General features: G+C 44.8%; 2 protein-coding genes and 1 long non-coding RNA gene across 8 annotated transcripts; 2 read left to right on the top strand and 1 right to left on the bottom strand.

Moving 5' to 3' along the window:
• The first annotated feature begins 55 nt into the window (after window positions 1–55).
• LOC118310562 (caytaxin) lies at window positions 56–9,823 on the top strand. Of its 4 annotated transcripts, none has more exons than XM_035633592.2 (14): window positions 56–230; window positions 534–792; window positions 3,230–3,336; window positions 4,694–4,752; window positions 4,836–5,066; window positions 5,441–5,599; window positions 5,709–5,811; window positions 6,022–6,153; window positions 6,230–6,316; window positions 6,595–6,693; window positions 7,232–7,267; window positions 7,381–7,428; window positions 7,807–7,853; window positions 9,086–9,823. In XM_035633592.2, the coding sequence occupies exons 3-13, from the start codon at window positions 3,260–3,262 to the stop codon at window positions 7,844–7,846; spliced, it is 1,071 nt and encodes a 356-aa protein (XP_035489485.1). In that variant the 5' UTR covers window positions 56–230; window positions 534–792; window positions 3,230–3,259; the 3' UTR covers window positions 7,847–7,853; window positions 9,086–9,823. The 4 variants fall into 4 exon arrangements, with proteins under 4 accessions (XP_035489485.1, XP_035489487.1, XP_035489483.1 ...); XM_035633590.2 differs by having other exon boundaries at window positions 57–230; window positions 534–757; XM_035633591.2 differs by lacking the exon at window positions 56–230 and adding an exon at window positions 286–424 and having other exon boundaries at window positions 534–757.
• Window positions 4,914–18,247, bottom strand: LOC124850006. The gene is made up of 5 exons (XR_007030738.1): window positions 18,143–18,247; window positions 17,667–17,872; window positions 6,211–6,355; window positions 5,175–5,241; window positions 4,914–5,053 (listed from the first exon to the last, which is right to left on the bottom strand). It is a non-coding gene; the product is annotated as an uncharacterized LOC124850006 (long non-coding RNA).
• Window positions 11,843–14,565, top strand: LOC118310564 (nicotinamide riboside kinase 2). Of its 3 annotated transcripts, none has more exons than XM_035633598.2 (8): window positions 11,843–12,030; window positions 12,131–12,221; window positions 13,086–13,134; window positions 13,354–13,525; window positions 13,634–13,705; window positions 13,791–13,897; window positions 14,071–14,156; window positions 14,260–14,565. In XM_035633598.2, the coding sequence occupies exons 1-7, from the start codon at window positions 12,005–12,007 to the stop codon at window positions 14,154–14,156; spliced, it is 603 nt and encodes a 200-aa protein (XP_035489491.1). In that variant the 5' UTR covers window positions 11,843–12,004; the 3' UTR covers window positions 14,260–14,565. The 3 variants fall into 3 exon arrangements, with proteins under 3 accessions (XP_035489491.1, XP_035489489.1, XP_035489492.1); XM_035633596.2 differs by having other exon boundaries at window positions 11,844–12,030; window positions 14,257–14,565; XM_035633599.2 differs by lacking the exon at window positions 13,086–13,134 and having other exon boundaries at window positions 11,992–12,030; window positions 14,257–14,565.
• Window positions 18,248–19,710: the final 1,463 nt, after the last annotated feature.

The raw sequence follows: 19,710 nt of genomic DNA, 5'->3' as shown, positions 1-19,710 counted from the left end.
GAGAGCAACTGTATGACAGAGAGAGAGAGAGAGAGAGAGAGAGAGAGAGAGAGAGAGAGAGAGAGAGAGAGAGAGAAGGGGGAAGATGCTGTTGCCAGGAAACGGCTGCGCAGTAGGAACGTCCTTGTTTTCCAGCTCGTGCGAGGATCTCATCACTTTAAAGGATGGATTCACAAACGGACTGAGCGAGGAAAAGGAGGAGAGCGGCCTCGAGGGAATCAAAAGAGAAGGTAGGCATGTGTGATTACATAACCGCCATAACACAGCTCCCACACTGGTGACATCATCACAGCGGGATTAGCAGCCCCGGGGTGGGGGCATGATGGGTCGGTGGAGGAGGGAGGAGGAGGAGGAGGAGGAGGAGACGAGCAGCAGTCAGATGAGAGCGAGAGATGGAGAGTGATCATCATGAGACGGGCTAAGGGTGAGGATTGTCTTTTGTCCCATGGAAGCAGCGAGGGGTCTGACGGGCGGCAGAGGACACAAGGAGGGCAAGATGTGATGACCCGACTGCTCTTCTCTCCTCCCCACAGGAGGACAGCACTCGTCTCTCTTGTACCCTCCAGGAGCGGCGTCAGCAGACAGGAGGCGTCGTCCAGCAGCCCAGGTCCCCCTGAGCACACAGCACTGTCCCACCCGCAGATGTGAACAGTGATGAAGACGCCCACACCGATCAGGCAGCTGTGAAAAGACACGGCATCAAACCAAGACAGCTTTCAAACCAGCGGAGAGGGCAAACCCCTCCTGACTACAGCGTGTGAGTGCTCCTGCTTTTTTCTGTGAAACCACTGGGTGAGTTGGTTTTCCTCAGGGTGGCCTGCACAGAGGCCTTATTCTTTACTCGGTGCTGTGATTCATTCTGCTACAATACGTGACTCCATGTGTTGTCAGTGGAGGATTGGATTGCAGTGAGAGAGAGAGAGAGAGAGAAGAAAAAAAAGCAGCTCTTCTCCTCAGCCCTGAAAATGTAGGTTTTCTTTTCCCTCATTCAGCTTCTTGGTACGAATAATAGGATCCTACGTCTCTCTGTTGAATGCTGTAAGGTATTTTTTTTTAGTTTTTCTTTATTTCGTGGTGCTTTTACTCAGCGATTGGTTGAAGAGGACGGGGCTCAGCATATGTATCCAAATTTAGCAACGTTTGATTGCGACGCCAGTTTTGGTCAGTCGAAATCTGACCACATATGAATGTATAAGCTCAGTCAGACGAGCTTTTATCATCAGTGCTTATCTCCAGGCATGTACATATTTTATAAGGCAAACAAGGGAATGTCTTGTGTCTCTGTGTGTGTGTGTGTGTGTGTGTGTTTTCTTTTTTTGCCCAACTGCGTCACTCACATTTTACTTCGAATGAAGAGCAGTCGTCGGGGAAACTGTTTTTGCGAAACTGATTTCTTGTCCAGTGCTGTAAGTATAAGTACAGCTTCTGTATGTGGGAGGATTTGCAACAGCTTACTTTCATCCTCTGGATGCAGCATTTCTTTTGTCAGTTGGTGTCTGATTGGCAGAACACAGTGAGTGTGTGGGTGAGTGGCGGCAGCTCGGCCATCTGGACACAAATCCCCCCGCCGAAACACGCGCCGCTGCAACATCACTTCCCTCAGCAGTTCGGCGTGTGAGCAGCTGAGCGTTGGCGTCAGACATCTGCACAGAGGATCAACCGCACGCACCGATCTGCTGAGTTTTCCGTGCGGCCCTCTGTCCTCCTTAATTTAGCCGGAGAAACGATCAAATCTTTTCTCGCGGCCGCGTTTTAAAAGATTGTTCGTGTGTACGTTCGCGCGTGTGTGTGTGTGTGTGTGTGTGTGTGTGTGTGTGTGTGTGTGTGTGTGTGTGTGTGTGTGTGTGTGTGTGTGTGTGTGTGTGAGAGAACAGAGGAAAATGAATTCGCCCTTAAGCCCACATCAAACACAACTGCAACTTTGTCCCGGGGTGGCACACTGCAAACACTCCACCACTCTCCTCCGTCATGTACAATCCAATCACAGCTCAGCAGGAGCGGCAGTGCGCAGGGCCCCCGGGGGGGGGCCTCCGCTTTTTAGTCCACATTTGCTGCGTTTCATCCATATGGGCTCGGATGTGTCTCGCTGCAGCACATCAGTGCCGTCCCAGTGGACAAATGGACTGTGGTAGCGTCTGCTGCGGCGTGAACTCTGACCGGGACAGTGATGCAGGAAGGCCTCGCACTACTCCCCCCCCCCCCCCCCCCCCCCATACGCACCCCTCTGACACAGGCCTGGCCCCAATGACCCGGACGCCGACCACGAGCGACTGTGCAGCTTCGACGTGGCACATGGAGCACGGCCTCTCTGACTTATGGTTATGTGAAATGTGGAAGCTCAGATCACTGTCGGCTTGGTGCAATCACTTATGATTTGCTTGAAACACTCCGAGGGGGCCGTGTGAGCAATGTGGCGTTTTATTTTTGGCCTGACACTCGCAGCATGAAGTGCAGATTTTCCTTTTTTGTCAAGATCTCGTGATCTTGTATCTTGTGCTAAAAAAAAAAGAAGAGGAAAGATTGTTGGCCGGATTCTTCATAACACCAATGTTGTGCTGCTGCTGCCTAGATCGACTGCTTGCGACCCCCGAGACCTTCAGCTTTTACTTCGCCTGTTTGAAGGATCCCTCCAGTGGACACGTGAAGCACAAGCTGCTGAAATGTCCCAACGTTTGTCGCTAACGTGAGACACCTGCAAAAATACTAAATCCTGCATATCCCATAGTGCAACCGGACAGTTTCTCCGAATCCTCCTTTGACACGGTGGTGTGCAATATTTACATTTATATTCATTCTCCTTGTGCAAGCTTTGCTACTGCTCTGTATTTAGTATTTAGATGTTATATTTTGTCCACATTGCTGCTGTAACGCCCACATTTCCCCGTTGTGGGACGAATAAAGCATTCTTATCTTATCCATCTCATCTACAGTATTTGACCCTCCCTGTCTGGTAAACACACACACACACGCGCACACACACACACACACACACACACACAGACACACACACACACACACCACACCTTTATTTTGTAATGCAGTGCTTTCCGTCGTAAGTTCGAAGCCAAAGTTCTGATAATCCCCATGAAATCTTCAGAGCTGCACGAGACGTCTCAAATGGGTGCAGTGCTCCCGGGAGAGAGCTTTTGGTCCCGTGTGTTCTAACAGCGCTTTAGCGACTTGGCTTCCCACCGGCTGACATTCTTTTTCATATGTTTGTCACCCTCAGTGAGCTGAAACCTGTCCTCCCCGGCAGAGGATGGGTACAGCGGAAGCCACCCTACGCATGGACAGCATGGAGGTGAAGGACGAGTGGCAGGACGAGGACTTCCCCAGGTATGTCTGTCTGTCTGTGTGTGTGTGTGCGTGTGTGTGTGTGTGTGTGTGTGTGAACGAGTGAGAATCTGTGTGTGTTTGTCCCAATTGTGCTCAGGCTTTGACAAACAGGCGCCTGCGTCGATGGAAAAATCAGTCGTGTGTGCTTGACGCTGAGGGATAGCAGGGGTGCTCTCTCTCCCTGATGCCGTCGTGTGCCACGTGAGCAAAACGGCAGGCGGCACAGGGGAAAGTCAAACACATCGCTCTCATATTGTGACAAGAATGGTCTGCTGCCGCCTGCACTCTTCTACTGTCGGCCACCATTCACGCAGCAGAGGGGGGAATGTGTCTGTGACAGACTGACGCAGGGGAGACAGAATAATCACAGACACACAGTGTCTTCTCAACAGACTTCCACTTATATTGCATTGCCTGCCGTTTGATTTCATCTCCGTCGTAAATCATCTCAGTGCTCACGAGCTGTGGCAACGCAACAACTGTATAGTGAGATAGAAGAATTGTAACTCGAGGATTGAGCAGGTGAAAAAAAACAAACAAATGTCACATTTTATGTTTTTGCCTCCATCTAATGTAACTGTACGTTTATGTTCGTGTTTGTATAACAGTGAACGGAGTCGCACACATTTTTTTAAAATTAGTGCTACGTAGAAAAACACTTTTTTTTCTCCTTCCCCCCATTGTTTAATCCACTCTTCAATGTCTCTTGGTGCCGTCTTGAACTTAACTCTACAAAGCTACTGGCAACATAATAACAGCAATTATCCCAGCGTCATGAGCGAGCCCATACTTGTGGTGTCTAAGGGTGTGTTTTCCTGTGTGTGCATGTCAGCGTGAGTGTGTGTGTGTGTGTGTGTGTTTGTGTGTGTGTGTGTGTGTTTGTGTGTGCGTGTGTGTGTGTGTGTGTTTTGTGTGTGTGTGTTTGTTTGTAAGAGTGCTTTCCTCTAAAATTAAAGGTCCTGTCGTCCCCCGGCACAGAGGGTTCTTAATAATCTGTAATGTCATGGAGTTGATGGTTATATTGGCACTGTTTCCACGGCAACGCTGTAGTTAAATCACAAGAGAGTCTCTCCAGAAACAAAAGACAAAGAGCAAAATTCCAGGAAAGACTGCTGATACTTTGTGGTTTATTTTAGCATCTTTTGTCACAGCAATTAAAAAAAATATTGTAATGTTTACTAGTAGAAATTTTCAAATAAAAAATAAATAAACACAACAACCACTGACTAAGTTGCAAGAAAGCAATTGGCAAGAAAAAGGTATTATGCTTAATTTATTCTCTTTCCAATGTTATTGTTACTTGTACTGTACATATTACTGTACATGTACTGTTGTATGTTCATGTTTTTATCTGCAGGCCACTGCCAGAAGATGGAGATATTGATTCTTCATGTGGCCTCACTGACAACAGAAACCGTGAGTAAACCAAATACACGGCACACTCAGTATGCCGGGGACCTGCAGCAGCTAAACGTCCCTGCCCCGTTGTATTACTGCAGATCCCCCCACCACTCTCAACGTGGCAGAGTCAGTGGCCCAGCAGCACAAACGTCGCACCCTGGTGGCCCCCGACATGAGCCTGTCCCTGGATCAGAGCGAGGGGTCGGTGCTCTCTGACGACTTCATGGAAACGCCCGATGACCTGGACATCAACGTGGACGACATCGAGACCCCCGACGAGACGGACTCGCTGGAGTTCATCAACAACGGCAACGAGCTGGAGTGGGAAGGTCAGAAGGAGGTCAAATAATACTGATTTATTTTTATATATATATATATATATTTAGATGCTCAGTGTTGAGGTCTGTTGGAATTTGATGAGAAGCCAATCATATTACCTGCAATGACCTCATAGTGCCTCAAATGTCATTTGATATCACCCCTTGGCCGTCCAATCACAAGCTGCTGAAGAGAAGACGCGTGAAAGTTGAAGTTTCTCAACAATATAACATTTTTCCATATATTTGTAGAAATTGTCAGAACCAGTTACGAAAGTCTTTAGCAGACAGGTGTACATGGAAAGGTCGGACTCCCCGGCCCTAATCTACCTCATGCCCATTTCACGTGACTTCACAATTTTTTTTTGGGGGGGGGGGGGATCCAGACGACACTCCGGTGGCCAATGCCAAACGTCTTCCGGGTGAAAGCGAGGAAGAGCGAGATTCATCGGGTCGCCTGTGGCGAACCGTGATCATCGGTGACCAGGAGCAACGGATCGACATGCAGGTCATCAGGCCGTTCCTGCGGGTGGTCACACATGGAGGTTAGCTGAAGAGTCGTTTACAGCTTTGACCTTTTTTGACCCACGGCCTGATCTTGAGATTGGTCGGAATTGAACGTTGATACCAGTGGGTGTGTCCCTCCTCTTTCAGGTTACTATGGCGAGGGGCTGAACGCCATCATTGTGTTCGCAGCCTGCTACCTTCCAGACAGCGGCTGTGACGACTACACTTACATCATGGAGAACCTCTTCCTGTGAGAGTCATTCCGGTCCCTGAGGGGAATCTTTCTATGATGTCTGTTTTCATTAAATTCTTCTTCTTCTTTTCACTGTGTAGTTTATCAAAGGAAACGACTAGAGAGAAGGTTTTCACGGCAGTAATGTGCATGTCAAAATGAAATGGTAGTAATGAAAGATGAATCATCATCATGATTCATCATGAAGATGTTTTGTTCTGCTGTCAGGTACGTTGTGAGCAGCCTGGAGCTTCTGGTGGCTGAGGACTACATGATCGTTTACCTGAACGGAGCGACTCCTCGCAGGAAGATGCCCGGCATCAGCTGGCTGAAGAGATGCTACCAGATGATTGACAGGAAGTAAGACAAAAGAAAACTCAATATGCTGAAATTAATGATGGGAAAGACGTCACTTACATTTAAATGCCTCCTGCAGACTGAGGAAGAATCTCAAGTGTCTCATCATCGCTCACCCGACGTGGTTCATCCGGACCGTCCTGGCCATCTCAAGACCTTTCATCAGGTGAGGACATGTTTAGGATCCATGCTTCTCTTGACGAGTCTAATAAACAAAGAGAAGACAGAGGATCAACTTCATATTCAAGTGACAGTAATATGGTCTGATTTGCATTCAAGAAATCGCAAAAGTGTAGATGTTTTCATAATGACAGACCAACTGCTACTTGGCTTCATCTTGATGACACTGATATCAGTGTCTGTCTGTTGTTTTTTTAGACAGGATCATGTGTGGCAGTAATTGCACGTTGTGTATGTGTGTGTGTGTGTGTGTGTTTTCTGCAGTGTGAAGTTCATGGATAAAATCCGATACGTTCACACCCTGGGGGAACTCAGCCAGATCATCCCCATGGAGCATGTGCAGATCCCCGAGTGTGTGCTGCAGTGAGTACTCTGGTCCACCAGGGGTCGCTGTGGGGACACTGCACCTGTCACATGTCACAGCATGTTGTGTGTTTCATGGGTGTACAGTTCCCAAAAAATACTCAACAGTTTTTTAAATTTTCATTTAAATCTATAGCTGTTGTTAATTGTATATGTTAATTTACGTAGACAGCTGAAACAGCAGCTGATCAAGTCGGTGTGCAACGTGTCGGCAGTCACAAAGAGAGTGAACATCATTTTAAATCAGCATTCACTATTGGGACTTTCTGTCTTTTAACGCAAATAGCAGACATCTGAAACCTGACACTACTGTCAAGTCCAACAGTGGAACTTTATTCCCTGAAAGATAAAAACTCGTGTAGGTTTTCATCTTGATTTTGAAGCAAACTGCAAGGGGCTATACCTTATAAAATATTTTTGGCTCATCGTCCAACATATGATTTGCACAGGTGCATAGCGACGTAGCCTCTTTCTACCACAGCATGTTGATGCAATGACACATCAGTCAGAGGTTTTTATTCTCCTCTTTTTTTTAAAGGTATGATGATGAGAAGATGATGGCACAAAAGGAAAGGTGAGCAATGGATTTTCATGCGATTTTATCGCCAGTTATAAAAAAGAGTTTTGAAGCACTTTTTTCCTGCATGTAAGGAGCATCATTAATATTTTTGCCTGTCTGACTCACAGACTTGAGCAAGACCAGCAGCAGAACAACTCAACACCGCCTAAAGAAAGGTGACCCCATTTCACAGTACACACAGTATATACATACATACAGTGCCTTTTTTTATTGAATAAATCGGTCTCATGGAAAAGTCTTTTTTAAATTTAAAAAGTCTAAAAACTATTTGACTGTCACTTATACAAAGTGCAACTTTAGTTGTTTGACTTATTCGATGTCTTCATTTAAGATGCAGACATAAGGGCAGCTCTCCACTTTAGTATCAATCTGCGATGTTAACAGCTGCATGGTAAATCATCCAGTGCATTACTTCTCATTAGGTTTAATATCTTAGATACATTCTGGCAGGAGAAAGCAAAGCCTGATATAGGTTAGATGACTGAGCAAAGTATTAATGGACCTATGGCTGAACTCTAATTTGTCACTTCCAGGCCAAAGTCAATGATAGCAGGGGTTGGCTGTGACATCTGACATTAAGGTAAGGGATCTCTCTTTCACTTAAGTAGCTCTCCATCAGCTTCATGCAGACTGGTTCTTAATGTCGACCCACTGTAATTAGTCTCAAACATACATGGATATGTTTTCTCTTCTACACACACGCTTATGTGAGCAAAAGGGACACGATACAGTAAATCATCAATATGCTGGACGATGGCCTGTCTGACAACCAGAGTCGACCAGAACGAACCAGGAGGATGAATCAGACCTCAAAACTCAAAAATGATCCTATGACGATGCAGCTGCAAGTGCAAATGAATAACGGAATCCGATCTGGCGTTAAACAGCTCTCAAAGAACTGTATCTTCAATTATATGTTTTGATCTGAAAGTAATTAAAGAAACAATCATGTGTTTCCTCCTGGTCTCTGGAAGTGAGTGCACATGATGGATCAGAGGCTGAAGCCCAAACACTGCTGCGTTCATCAGCAGGTTCAGCTCATATTCCCTTTTGCCAAGTCATGTTTTAGTTCTTTTAAATTCAGACTGCGTGCGAGTCCAAGAAATGTTAGCCGATCTTCGGACATCATATTCCCTCCTTACCCCCATGTTACATAAAGCACAGCTGCTCACCTCTCCGTGCCCCGCTCACGACCGATAGACTCTATTTTTAATGGGATGTACAACCGAGGTGGGGGTAAAAATTGATCCGCGCCTCACAGCCTGTGTTGAAATCAGGGGAAAGGCCCACCACGGCATTTCGGGCGTGGGTAACGGGTTGGTTAATTTAGAAACCCGCCACAGTCCTGAACTCCTGGCTGTTCCTGTCCACCGCAATATATCAAAGGAGCTATCGGCCGAAGGACTGGCAGACGTCCCAGGAATGGACACAGGCACCATCTCCTAACCAAATGCCAGCGGAAGAAGCAGGAGAAAAATAAACACACAAACCTGCTCTGTGTTGCGTAGATTTACTGCATGCCTACTGACCCTCTGCCAAACTTAACCAATGTATTAGAAATGTGATATTACGCTACATTCATTTTACCGACGCTCTTTTACAAAGCGACATACAATCATCAAGGCATATAGCACGAAGGGCCCACGCTGAGATGCCCTGGAATTGAACCCTGACCTTCTGTACCAAAGTCAGCGGCGTAACCGACTAAGCTTTACCATATGTTACGTATGAGAAGATGCACAAACATCAATAGATTTCTTTCAGACTTTCAGGATTAAAGTGATTTAAAACCTTCTGTAATTTGTATTTCAGAAGAGCGTTCGTTCATTACAACCGGAGCCATCGCCACACTCCCGTTGCACAGGATCAAATCTCCCGACTCCATTCGTCAGCTGCAAGACAATCATTTGTCAAAAACATCATTCTCAGCCACATGCCTGCTTCCAACTGAACGTGAATTTGCACCAAACCGTTCCAAATCATAGCTAAATCAAGAAGTCTCGGCTCTCTGCATGTCAAGTCGAGCTTCGTCTACACAGCATGACCTCAATTACATGAGAGTGAAACATTTTTGGGATGAAATTTCAAACATCTTCCGACAGAGCAGGGAACATCGTGTAAATACTTGTTCATATATTTTCCAGAAAGGTGTTTGCAGAGATATTTTGTTTGTTTTTATATGAATGGTACGGGTGTTGTTTAGTTCCATGACTGTTCATTGAAGAATAACGTGCAATGATAATGTTCTCAAACCTACAGTAGATGTTACAGATGCAAACGTGTTTCCAAAGTTTTCAAAGGTTTTCCAAGAGTTTAATATGCAGGTGGCATGCTCGTTCATATCCCTTCTGTCTCTGTCACATGATTTTGTCCGATTTTAAGTCATTTGCCATCGTGTTTTAAAAAGGTACTTTTGCAAGATGGAAAGCATTCAATGTTGCGTAAAAAAATCTATATTTAAGAAGAGAGGGTTAAAATAAATTAAAAGTGTTATTTATGAAAGTGTGCCATTTATTGTTTGTATAAAAAAAATAAACAAGTGAACTCAAACATGCTCTGTCATGCCTCTTGTATCCAGCCTTCAGTTACAAATGTACAGCCTCCCCAACATACATATACAGCTTTGCCCATATACATTTACATATACATATACATTACAGCTTGTGTTTTCACTGGAGTCCAACTCCAGTTTGGTCCAGATTTGTCTTTGACACATCCTGTTGAGTTATGAAAGGACGTAATTATGATTTATGAGCCAGCTGAGGTTCTTTGTATCATTTGGACTCAATGCTCTTGAAGTGACCCCTTTATTTTTATATGCAAGGTGACTGGAATCAAGAGGCATTAGGACAATGTGTAACTCATAACAATGTCACTGCCATCTGTCAGACGCAGGAGGGTATTTTAAGGTCTGTTGTGCAAAAAAAATCTATCAGTGCGACCAATTACTGATTAATTGATTTGCATCGTTGAAAAGGAGTGTTTGGTATTATTGAACCAGGTTATGTCTTCTGTCTCCTGGTCTATGATAATATCTGCATCTCAGTAATAACCTTGAAATAGAAATGGGTTTGTCTGCTGAACACGAGGTTCCAAAAGATTAAATCAGGATTGTTAATAAACGTTATGTGTATTTCATGTGTAGTAGGAAATACCCATATTCACTTTTTTTTTTTACCAAGACTTAAATGAAAAGTTCAATACCACTCATATTGATTTAGTTCAGTGAAAGAGCCAGGAGCCATATTTCTAATTCTAGATTAAAAGACTTGAACCAGGGTGAACAAACTTTCTCCAAAGGTTGTAAAATCACATACCAGCATCTCTCACGCCTCTGCAAACGTATTTCCCAAAAATGAAAATAAAATATTCCTTTACGCCTGGAAATGTAGATAATTTGACACGGTCCCCGTGAGTTAGCATCTGGGCCTAATCTTTAATATGTTCAACAGGGAATGGTTACAGCTAAATTCTAAATTTGCTCATCAACTAACCGCTGTAGTAAAGGTTTGTCTTCCTTGTGGGTCAGAGAAGGAAATGGTATGTGCACCGCATGCTGCGCAAAGTGGATCATATGGTCCGGCGCCCTATAGGATGTCTGAGCAAATGTAGGACAGTTTCATAATCCTACATTGTTTCTATTGACCGACATCAGTCCACTACAACACATCAAAATTGACAAATGACCTTTGTACAAAAGGGGGAAAGAAAAGTCAAGCTAAACTGTCTTTAGGAGTGAAACGTGGACCCATGTGCTCCGATAGCCGCGTGATCGAGAGTTCACCTCCTTCACGCTAACGGAGATAAGAGCGGCTGTAAAATAGATTTTCACACATCCGCCGGTGTGTGACACAGACAGGACAGATAAGCTGCGAGAAGAAATCTGCCACGAGACCTGTGGCCGTGACTCGAGACCCTGCGGTCACATGTCTGGAGGCCACGCGCTCCGGCCGGCTGCATCAGAAATGTGTGTGACGCAGCAGGCGGACTCACAACAGCCACCCAAATATAGTCCTCCTGGTTTTTCACCCAGCCGGAGCTGTTTCTGTCTAAAAGACAAAATACTGTGGTTCCACTTGCAGCTGGATACAGATGTCTTACAGCCGGTGATGATTGCACAGTTAACAGCCTCGGCCCCTCCTCCCCGTACGAAGCCTTTTTTCCGGGACAAAATATTCATGTCGCAGAGATTTGAAGTTGGTCATGTCAAAATGATCTGGGATTAAGAATACATAATGATTGTGCAAGTTGTAAACCACCAGCATCACCAGTCCACAGCCACCTACAGCACCACGTGCCTGTCTAACTTGAGCAGCAGTTCACGTTGTCTCCGTTGGGTGTGCGGGATTCGTCGAGCATGCGGTTGGCCAGCGTTCGCACTGGCCCCCGGGGGCGGCAGGTGGAAAATGAGGGATCTGCTTTCATGCAAATGCGAGGATCCTGCGTCGTCGTCCTCCCGTTGGTGCTCCGGGGCCGTAAAAGCGACAGCCTACTGGCTGCAGGACGCAGGCGGCTGATTGGTTTGTGAGGGCGTGACGCCGCCGCTAAATTCCCTTTATATGCCCGGCGAGGAGATCGTCTGTCAATGAAGTAGTAAAAGGAGGGAACGTCTGTGGCAGAAGAGAGGGAAAGGTTTTTTTCTGAAGCCTTTAATAGACTGTTTGCTTTGGCTGGGTTCCCTTCATTTATTTACCTAATTCCAGAGGTGACCAATACACAACAGAGCTGAAAATGAAGATCATCATTGGCATTGGAGGGTAGGTTTCATTTCACTGACTAACCCACTTGTCCATTATTGAAAACTAGCAAAACCATAAGGTGTGACTCGTGTGTACGGCATCAAATCTTTGATTTCAGAGTGACCAACGGTGGGAAGACCACTTTGACAGACAGACTTCTAGAGACATTACCCAACTGCTGTGTTGTGCATCAGGATGACTTTTTCAAGGTAAGATCAATTCCAAGTGACCATTGATTCGACTATTTAAATCGCTGAAAATTCAGTTTAATGCTACTGTAACTTTTCTTGTTGTTGTATTAAGATTGAGCTAATGAAAGTATTCACTTGATACATTTCATTTGCTGTATAAAATTTACCCTTGAGGACATTATGTGCTCAAAAATGAATCTGCCCATCTGACCTGCAGATGTGCTGCCATCACAGTAGCCTAGTAATAAATCTGGCTGATTGTGTCCTGGACAGCCAATGAAAGGGCTGAGCGTCCCCACTCAAAGTGAAACTTTGTCCAATCCCATTTCCAATTCTGCAACCAACGTTTTGCATGAACAATAACTTCATTTGGCTTCTTTTTTTTTTTAAAAAGCCAGAAGATTTTATTTCTCCGCACAACCATCTCTTCGCGCCGCATTAAGGGATGGTTGACAACTCATCGACATCGCTCGCTTTTTTTTCTTTCACCAAATATCAAAATGCCCTACCTCTATAGCAAGACAATAAGGATGTTGACTAGGGCGGCACAATTTGACAAGAATTTTTAATGAGGAGTTTTAGACAGTTATCGAAATAGTTTAACCGCTGAGGAAGTCCTTCCACTTCCTCGGACTGAGGCTGCGGTGAGCGTTACCACTCTGCACAGTTTTAAAAGTATTTCCGATGACTTGAAGACAGCCGTAGGTAATGCAACCAAAATTTCGCAAGCACAACATTGGAGAAAAAGCGCTTTAAACGCACCGAAGAACGTCACCGTGCGCTACCTTTGGTGGAGACGCGTCCCTGACCTGTCCTGTCCAGGTGTGATCAGCTCCGACTGGTTACTAGGTTGCAGCAATGTTTTATTGGTGACTGTTTCAGAAACCCGATCAAATAGAAGTCGGGGAGGACGGCTTTAGACAGTGGGATGGTAAGAATGGATTTCGCGTAGGAAAACCATGCAGTAATGTACTTTTTCTTTCATGCACATTTCTTTCGTTTTGGTGACCAATGTCATATTCTGTCATCTATTCTGTGAATGCAACAGACGTTCACCAATGGTGACTAGTGTGCGTTAAAGCACACTGGTGAAGGAGTGTTGGAGGCTCGTGTGGTGGAGCTCATTCTTTTTCCCTTCTCTACCCATCAGTGATCACCGCCATGGACATGGAGGCTATGGTCAACACTGTGAAAGGCTGGCAGGAGAACCCAGTCAAGTTCGCCCGCTCGCACGGCGTCAGCCTGTCGCCCAAAGCCGAGGGGTCTGACTCGGAGGGGATCCACATTCTCATCATTGAGGGGTTCCTCATCTATAACTACAAGTGGGTCACTTCAAACGTTGCCCTCTTTTTTCTTTCACTGCAAGATTTTTGACCTGCAGGCCTTTTGACCTCTACACATTCTTACTAATCTGAGCTACTCCCCGGCAGGCCGCTTGTTGACGTCTACGACAAGTGTTTCTACATTTCCATTCCTTATGAGGAGTGCAAAAAGAGGAGAAGGTGAGGAGCCACCGGAGGTACTCTGACAGTGTTAGACATATTAGTTCCAGGCTATCGTATGACTTGATTGATTATGCGTCCACAGTACAAGGACATACACAGTCCCTGACCCCCCCGGCCTGTTCGACGGCCACGTCTGGCCCATGTACCTGAAACACAGGAAGGAGATGGAGAGCAACTGCAACAGCATAGGTCTGTTGAGCCAATTCGAGCAATCTCTAGTCTGATCCATTCATACATCTTCCCGTCGCCGAACCTTGATGTCACGATAAAAGTGGAACATCACCCAACAGAGTGCAAACTTGAAAGATTCATCAACCGTTCTGCGTCGCTCATTTCTGATCCGTCTCTTTTTTTCTGGGCAGAGTACGTTGACGGGATGACATCAAGGGAAGTGATTTACAACAAGGTGTACGAAAGCGTTCAGAACTCCCTGCTGAACAAATTATAGGTCAGTGGAATCCTTAAAATGAATTGGCTGTGACAGATCAGTAGTAACTGTTTAATTCAGTGTCTAAGTCCTCTGTCTTTCTCTTTGTCTTTCTCTGCAGCAGGACCGGGGACATCAGCGGATTTGTGTATAGACTTGTAAATATGATTTTGGTTGAATGTGTAACACCAGCTCTGTACTTCTAGCCAAGTTTGTAAATAGGCAATCGTGTAACTTAGTAAGAACTGACGGCAGAAGCGTTGTGTTTTGTATTATCCTGTAACTTTTTTCCCTAAAGACGAGCCACCTCTGGGCTGCCCAGTGTTTAACATCAGGGACAGATTCAAACTCTGATGTTGATGTACTGTATGTCAAAGTCAAATTCCCGTTGGGAGGTAGGATTTGTCATTAAAGAAATGACTGAATCCACTGTATGGTTCCTGTCTTTCCTGGACAAGTCACTTCACGGTCGCCCACATTGTTCAGAAACACAAACACTGAGGATGACTGATAACATCCTGCAGCTCTTGAACGAGCCTCCTTATCGCCGGGATTAGATTTAGAGCCGCAATAAAAGCATCTGGCGAACAATGAGCAGAGAAGAATGATTTCATCTAGATGCAGTTAACAGGAAGGGGGGAAAAAATAGAAATAGAAGTTAACAAAGTTAATAAAAGAAAACAAACATCCATAATTATTAAGGGTGCTAGATATATATTTTTTACACCACATCCTACCACAGATGTCTGCACTTTTTTTCTTTGACATAACATCTGTGTCTTTGATGATTATTATTTGTTTGAGCTTTGAATATATATATATATAAATATAAAGGTTAAGGAATCATTGCAATTGCGACCGAAAATGTAACTGTCATCCTAAGTTTGTTTTGAAAGAAAGAAAGAAACTCTGGTTCAGTCCGAGTCGAGTTCACTGGACGACTCCAGTGTCATGCTCAAGGACAATGTGGCACATCAGAGTCATGCCGACCCCGAGGGGGCCCAAACCGTAATCGTTTAAAGTGAGCTTTCCCTCCTTTGCTTACAACACACTGTCACTTGATATACACTTCCTCTACCGTACATTACCAGACAACCAACACACAGAGCTTGATCTACGGTAGCTGCCCGAGGTGCACCCAGTTTGAACTGTAGTTTGGTCCTAGACAAGGGTGCAGACAATACAAATGAGACAAAGAGGCCCAACTACGCAATTGTTTCTTGAAGTCAGACAGCACTGACTTTATTTTTAAGAACATATTGCCTTTTAATAAACGTATCATGTGTTTTGTTTTTAACTTCAGTACTGTATATCTTAGATGAGAACTGACGTACAATGTTTCCCTCTTAAACGGAGAGAAGTGCAAAGTTGCCTGAAATGGAAAATACTTTTCTAAATCAAGACACTGAGTGACAGGGGACCACGCCCCCCTCAGAAAGATCCAACGTCCTTTCAAAAGTCAGCCACGCTGCTCCACACTCTCAGCACATACAAGAGAGCAGACATTCAACCGTAGCTTTTCACTTTTATTGATCAAAAAACCCAGTAAATTACATTTTAACTATGGAGGTTTCATTTTTTTTTCCCGGCGCCGACAACACGGACCATGAAACTTGTCTCGGCAGTGACGATTGACACATCAGAGGATTTAAAATCCGCCTATCAATAAGCCTTTATTGTCATATAGACTTCTTCTCAATCTCTCCTTCTTCTTCTTCTTCTTCTTCTTCTTCTTCTTCCTCCCATCACATAAAAACCTCACCCTGTACACTACATTACTCTGACGGGGCAAATGGCCCCTCTGTCCCAGGACATGGCAAAGAGGTACAGTGGGTGTGTGTTCGGGGGTGGGGGGGGGGAGTTGGGAGTTGGGGTCTTGTGGCGCGTTTCTGGGAGTTTCTACATGCCAGCAGTTGGCCCCGAGCAGGGGCTAGCAGGTCTGTCAGTTTATATTTAGGCCGAGTGCCTGGGGTGTCAAGGGAATATATTTAACAAGTGCACACACCCCCTTGACGCACCACCGCCTGGTTCTGACTCAGGGGCCAGTCGCCTCACGGCCCCACAAGGTGGGTCAGCACCTTGTGGGGCCGTGAGGCGACTGGCCCCCCGTCGCCCGCCGCCATGGCAACCCCCACAAGTAAATCCGAGGTGTCCATATTTGGGTGGCGAGGGGCAGCGACCCAGGAGATGAGTGACTATCACATGCTGCGCAGACACACCAGTGAGTGAGGAGCCCTGAGGCCTGTGAACAGTTGTGGCCGTGCCACAGGAATATTCCTGGCCGCCGCACCGAGACGAACATGAACAAGCGACTTCGTACAAGCAACATACGATGATCAAATAAATAGTTTCCAACACACTGTAACGGAGTTTTACACGGCCACCGGGACCCTTCGAAACACATCTCATTTGTGTTTGAAAATACATATTCTTCCATAGAGGACGATCAGGCCCACACATTTAAAGTCGCCCACTAACTGAGAAGTAGACACACCATTTAGCTAACATACAACAAAGCTAAATATCAATGTGCAATAGGAATTATGACCAGTTAGATGCTGCAAATTATATAGACAAAGAGCAACTACATGACATCACCTTGAAGGACAGGACAGGGCATAAATGAAAATTCAACTCAATCTAAATGAATAGACCTAATTTAGCCCCTGGATTAATATTGTACAATCTAAACTCTCCAGTTAATTTAAAATAAAATGTCTTCTTTTATTGTCTTTGTACAGATGTTTGGTCTAAAACATTAACTATGAAAAATAGACTTGGTAGAAGTTCAGGAGAAGTATTTGTAGAAGTGAAAAATTCACTTACAGCACCAAAAGTAAAATGACTCATGATGCAGAATGGCGCCATTACATTAGTGCATCATCATGATTCATGCATTAATGCACATATCACATTCATGTCGCAGCTGATTAAAGCCGAGCTCCCCGTTGGGTACACTAATACATCATCATTTATTTTTGTATTGTTATGTATTATTCCTCCTAAGTACTTCAGACTTGCCGTACTTGGGTAATTGTACTCAGTTACTTTTCCACCGCTGCACTCACATCTCAAAGCTCGAGGCCAAGACTTGTCCGATTTCGACAATTGACAGTGTTCGAGTTCACGTTGGAGTTAACTGCCGCTCAACGTTCATTTTGTCCCACGCGTCGATCTATGAAAACGCGAGGACGGATACAGCGACACGTTGCGCCGAGCTGAAACGAGAGGAGAGCTGACCAAGCGCACTCCTGGCAAAGGTTGATCAAAGATAAGCGAGACATGTGTCAGGAGAAACCCGATGATGTGCGGTCCTGCAGCCGCCAAACCGCCCACAATTCATCACTGCTCGGACACTTCTATTTCAATTCAGGTGACACTGCAAAGTCAACACAGCTTTATTTTAAGAATTGACACTTTTGTTCCCCCCCCAGGAGGAACTAGACACCGACACAAAGTGGGGATTTACCCACAATCTCCAACGTCAACACTTTTCATTTTTTCAAACATTTGTCTTTTTCAGCATCTCACCTGGATTGTCTCGCCATGATCTGTGGTCAAGCTGCTGGATCTATCATTTTACTCCTCAGACAGGCAGTGTGAGGCCTCGGGGTGGGGGTGGGGGTGGGGGGGGGGAGACAACAGGTATATTCCTTGTAGGGGGGAGCTTTCTTGTGGTAAAACCATTTTAAGACCATCATCTTCGTTAAATCTCACAAGAAGCAAAGCCTGGATACCTAGATTCATGGGATGAGATATATTCAAAGCGTAAAAGAATTAGTCTTTCACACAGGGAACGGTCTGCTGCTGCTGCTGCTGCTGCTGCTGCTGCTGCTGTAGGTGTACCGTGAAAACAACAACCCCAGAAACTGCTTATTTTATTTACAAGCACTATTCATTTACAGTAAAGATTAGGTTTTTTTTTTTTTTGTGGCAACATTTATTTGTGATTTGTTTACTTTCAGGTCAGACACACAAGAAAGATTCAATTCAACGTCAGTACTTACTGGCTAAATTTTGTGGGTAACATGTCCTGCTCGGGAAGTCTCGTGCCAAACCAGTGCCGAGGTTCTGTGGCTCTTATGAATCTGGTCTGGAGCAGAGAGCCGGGAGCGAGGGGCGGCGCTGAACTTTGGTCCCAGGGGGAAGGTTTCCTCTGCTAAGAATAGACAATGCACGCCAGGCTCGCCATCGTGATGCCCTATTTGGCAGAGGAAACACACACCGCGATGCTTCATCTGAGAGGTGACAGACACTGAGCTCGTCCTCTGTATTCCAGGGTGTGCATTTCACCCTGTGTGTGACTCATCCAGCAGCCTAACGGGTTCCTTTACCTTGAGTCTTATGAATAATAACATTTCTGCTGCACAAACTCACCGTCTGTACTCAGTGAAACAAGTACTGCACCGAACATGACAACAGCTTCGATGTACCCGTTGCCCTCCCATCTCGTATTTATGTCTGTTTTCGCCTTTTTTATTTCAAAAGTCTGTTCTCTTAATTGCCACTCTGATATGTGAGGCTGTTTTTCTTCATTTGTCATGTTTTTAATCAATTCAATAAAGCAATGTCAGCCTATATGTATGTGAAATATGTATAATGTGTGCTATTCCCAATAAAGGTCATGACATAGTTTGCCTTAAGGGTGTTTGAACCTGCACACTGTGGTAAAGCAAGAGGGGTGCTACATAATGATGAGAATATTCAGTCAGAAAACAAAACAAACAACAAATAGACAGAAAAAGAATGACGAGAAAGGTCAGGGGGGGAAGAGCAGAGTCAAAATAAGAAAGACAAATTAAAGAATACAAACATATAATTCATTGATTAAGTTTTAGTCAATTAGTTACTTTAGTTCCAAAAAAAGTACATACACGAAAAAGTGAAGTGGTTAAATAATGAATTTATATGTAATTGCTTACATGTTGGAGTTTTGAGGTTACAACATTAAAACATGACTTAAACTAAGACACAAATAAGAGTTCGGAGACGATGTGTTCAAAAGCAATTCGGTGATGATTGGATTGAAACAAAATAGTCTCATGAGCGACACCACATGAGCCACGGGGTCTGCAGGACGGAATGAAGACGCAGCCTGCCTCCCTGTGGTGGAGGCTCAGTACTGCATGAGGCCAGGACGCAGTGGGGACATTTTAGGGTTTGTTGCAGATCTGGTTTAAAAAAACACAATCGGATACTTTGTTTTGATCTTGATAAACAGACAGGCACTTGATTGACATGTAAACTAAATAATAACAGTAGGTAGCGGTTTAACACAGCAAGTGTTCAAGTGTGTTCTCTTACACTTCATGTTTTCAGAGAAACATAGACGTGAGAGTGAAATTCAAAACTTTTTTTCATCAGAAACCTTTCTATATTTTTTTTTTCTCCCTGTTGTGGCGCGTCCTGCGACTGGTCCTTAAGAAAGATTGGTAACATTTAGATGACTTCAACTAACACCCGTGCGTAAAGTTTACTCAGCAAACCTCCTTGTGTAAGTCTTGTGTAACTGGACTAAGCCACGGAGAGGGATGGGTTAATTTTCCTTGCTCGAAAGTTTGACTTTGCATAACTA

Source organism: Scophthalmus maximus, chromosome 5 (genome assembly GCF_022379125.1).
Source record: "Scophthalmus maximus strain ysfricsl-2021 chromosome 5, ASM2237912v1, whole genome shotgun sequence".
NCBI lineage: Eukaryota > Metazoa > Chordata > Actinopteri > Pleuronectiformes > Scophthalmidae > Scophthalmus > Scophthalmus maximus.
Note: the sequence above shows the minus strand (reverse complement) of the source record. Positions and strands in the feature narration are given on the sequence as shown.

What these genes read in the sequence shown, in the direction of transcription:
- LOC118310562 (XM_035633594.2), top strand. Translation starts at nt 3,260, where the DNA reads ATGGGTACAGCGGAAGCCACCCTACGCATGGACAGCATGGAGGTGAAG. An exon ending in CCTCACTGACAACAGAAACC is followed by an intron (nt 4,753 to 4,835) that starts GTGAGTAAACCA and finishes GTATTACTGCAG; the next exon opens with ATCCCCCCACCACTCTCAAC. An exon ending in ATCATGGAGAACCTCTTCCT is followed by an intron (nt 5,812 to 6,021) that starts GTGAGAGTCATT and finishes TTCTGCTGTCAG; the next exon opens with GTACGTTGTGAGCAGCCTGG.
- LOC118310564 (XM_035633598.2), top strand. Translation starts at nt 12,005, where the DNA reads ATGAAGATCATCATTGGCATTGGAGG. An exon ending in ATCAGGATGACTTTTTCAAG is followed by an intron (nt 12,222 to 13,085) that starts GTAAGATCAATT and finishes TGACTGTTTCAG; the next exon opens with AAACCCGATCAAATAGAAGT. An exon ending in GAGTGCAAAAAGAGGAGAAG is followed by an intron (nt 13,706 to 13,790) that starts GTGAGGAGCCAC and finishes ATGCGTCCACAG; the next exon opens with TACAAGGACATACACAGTCC.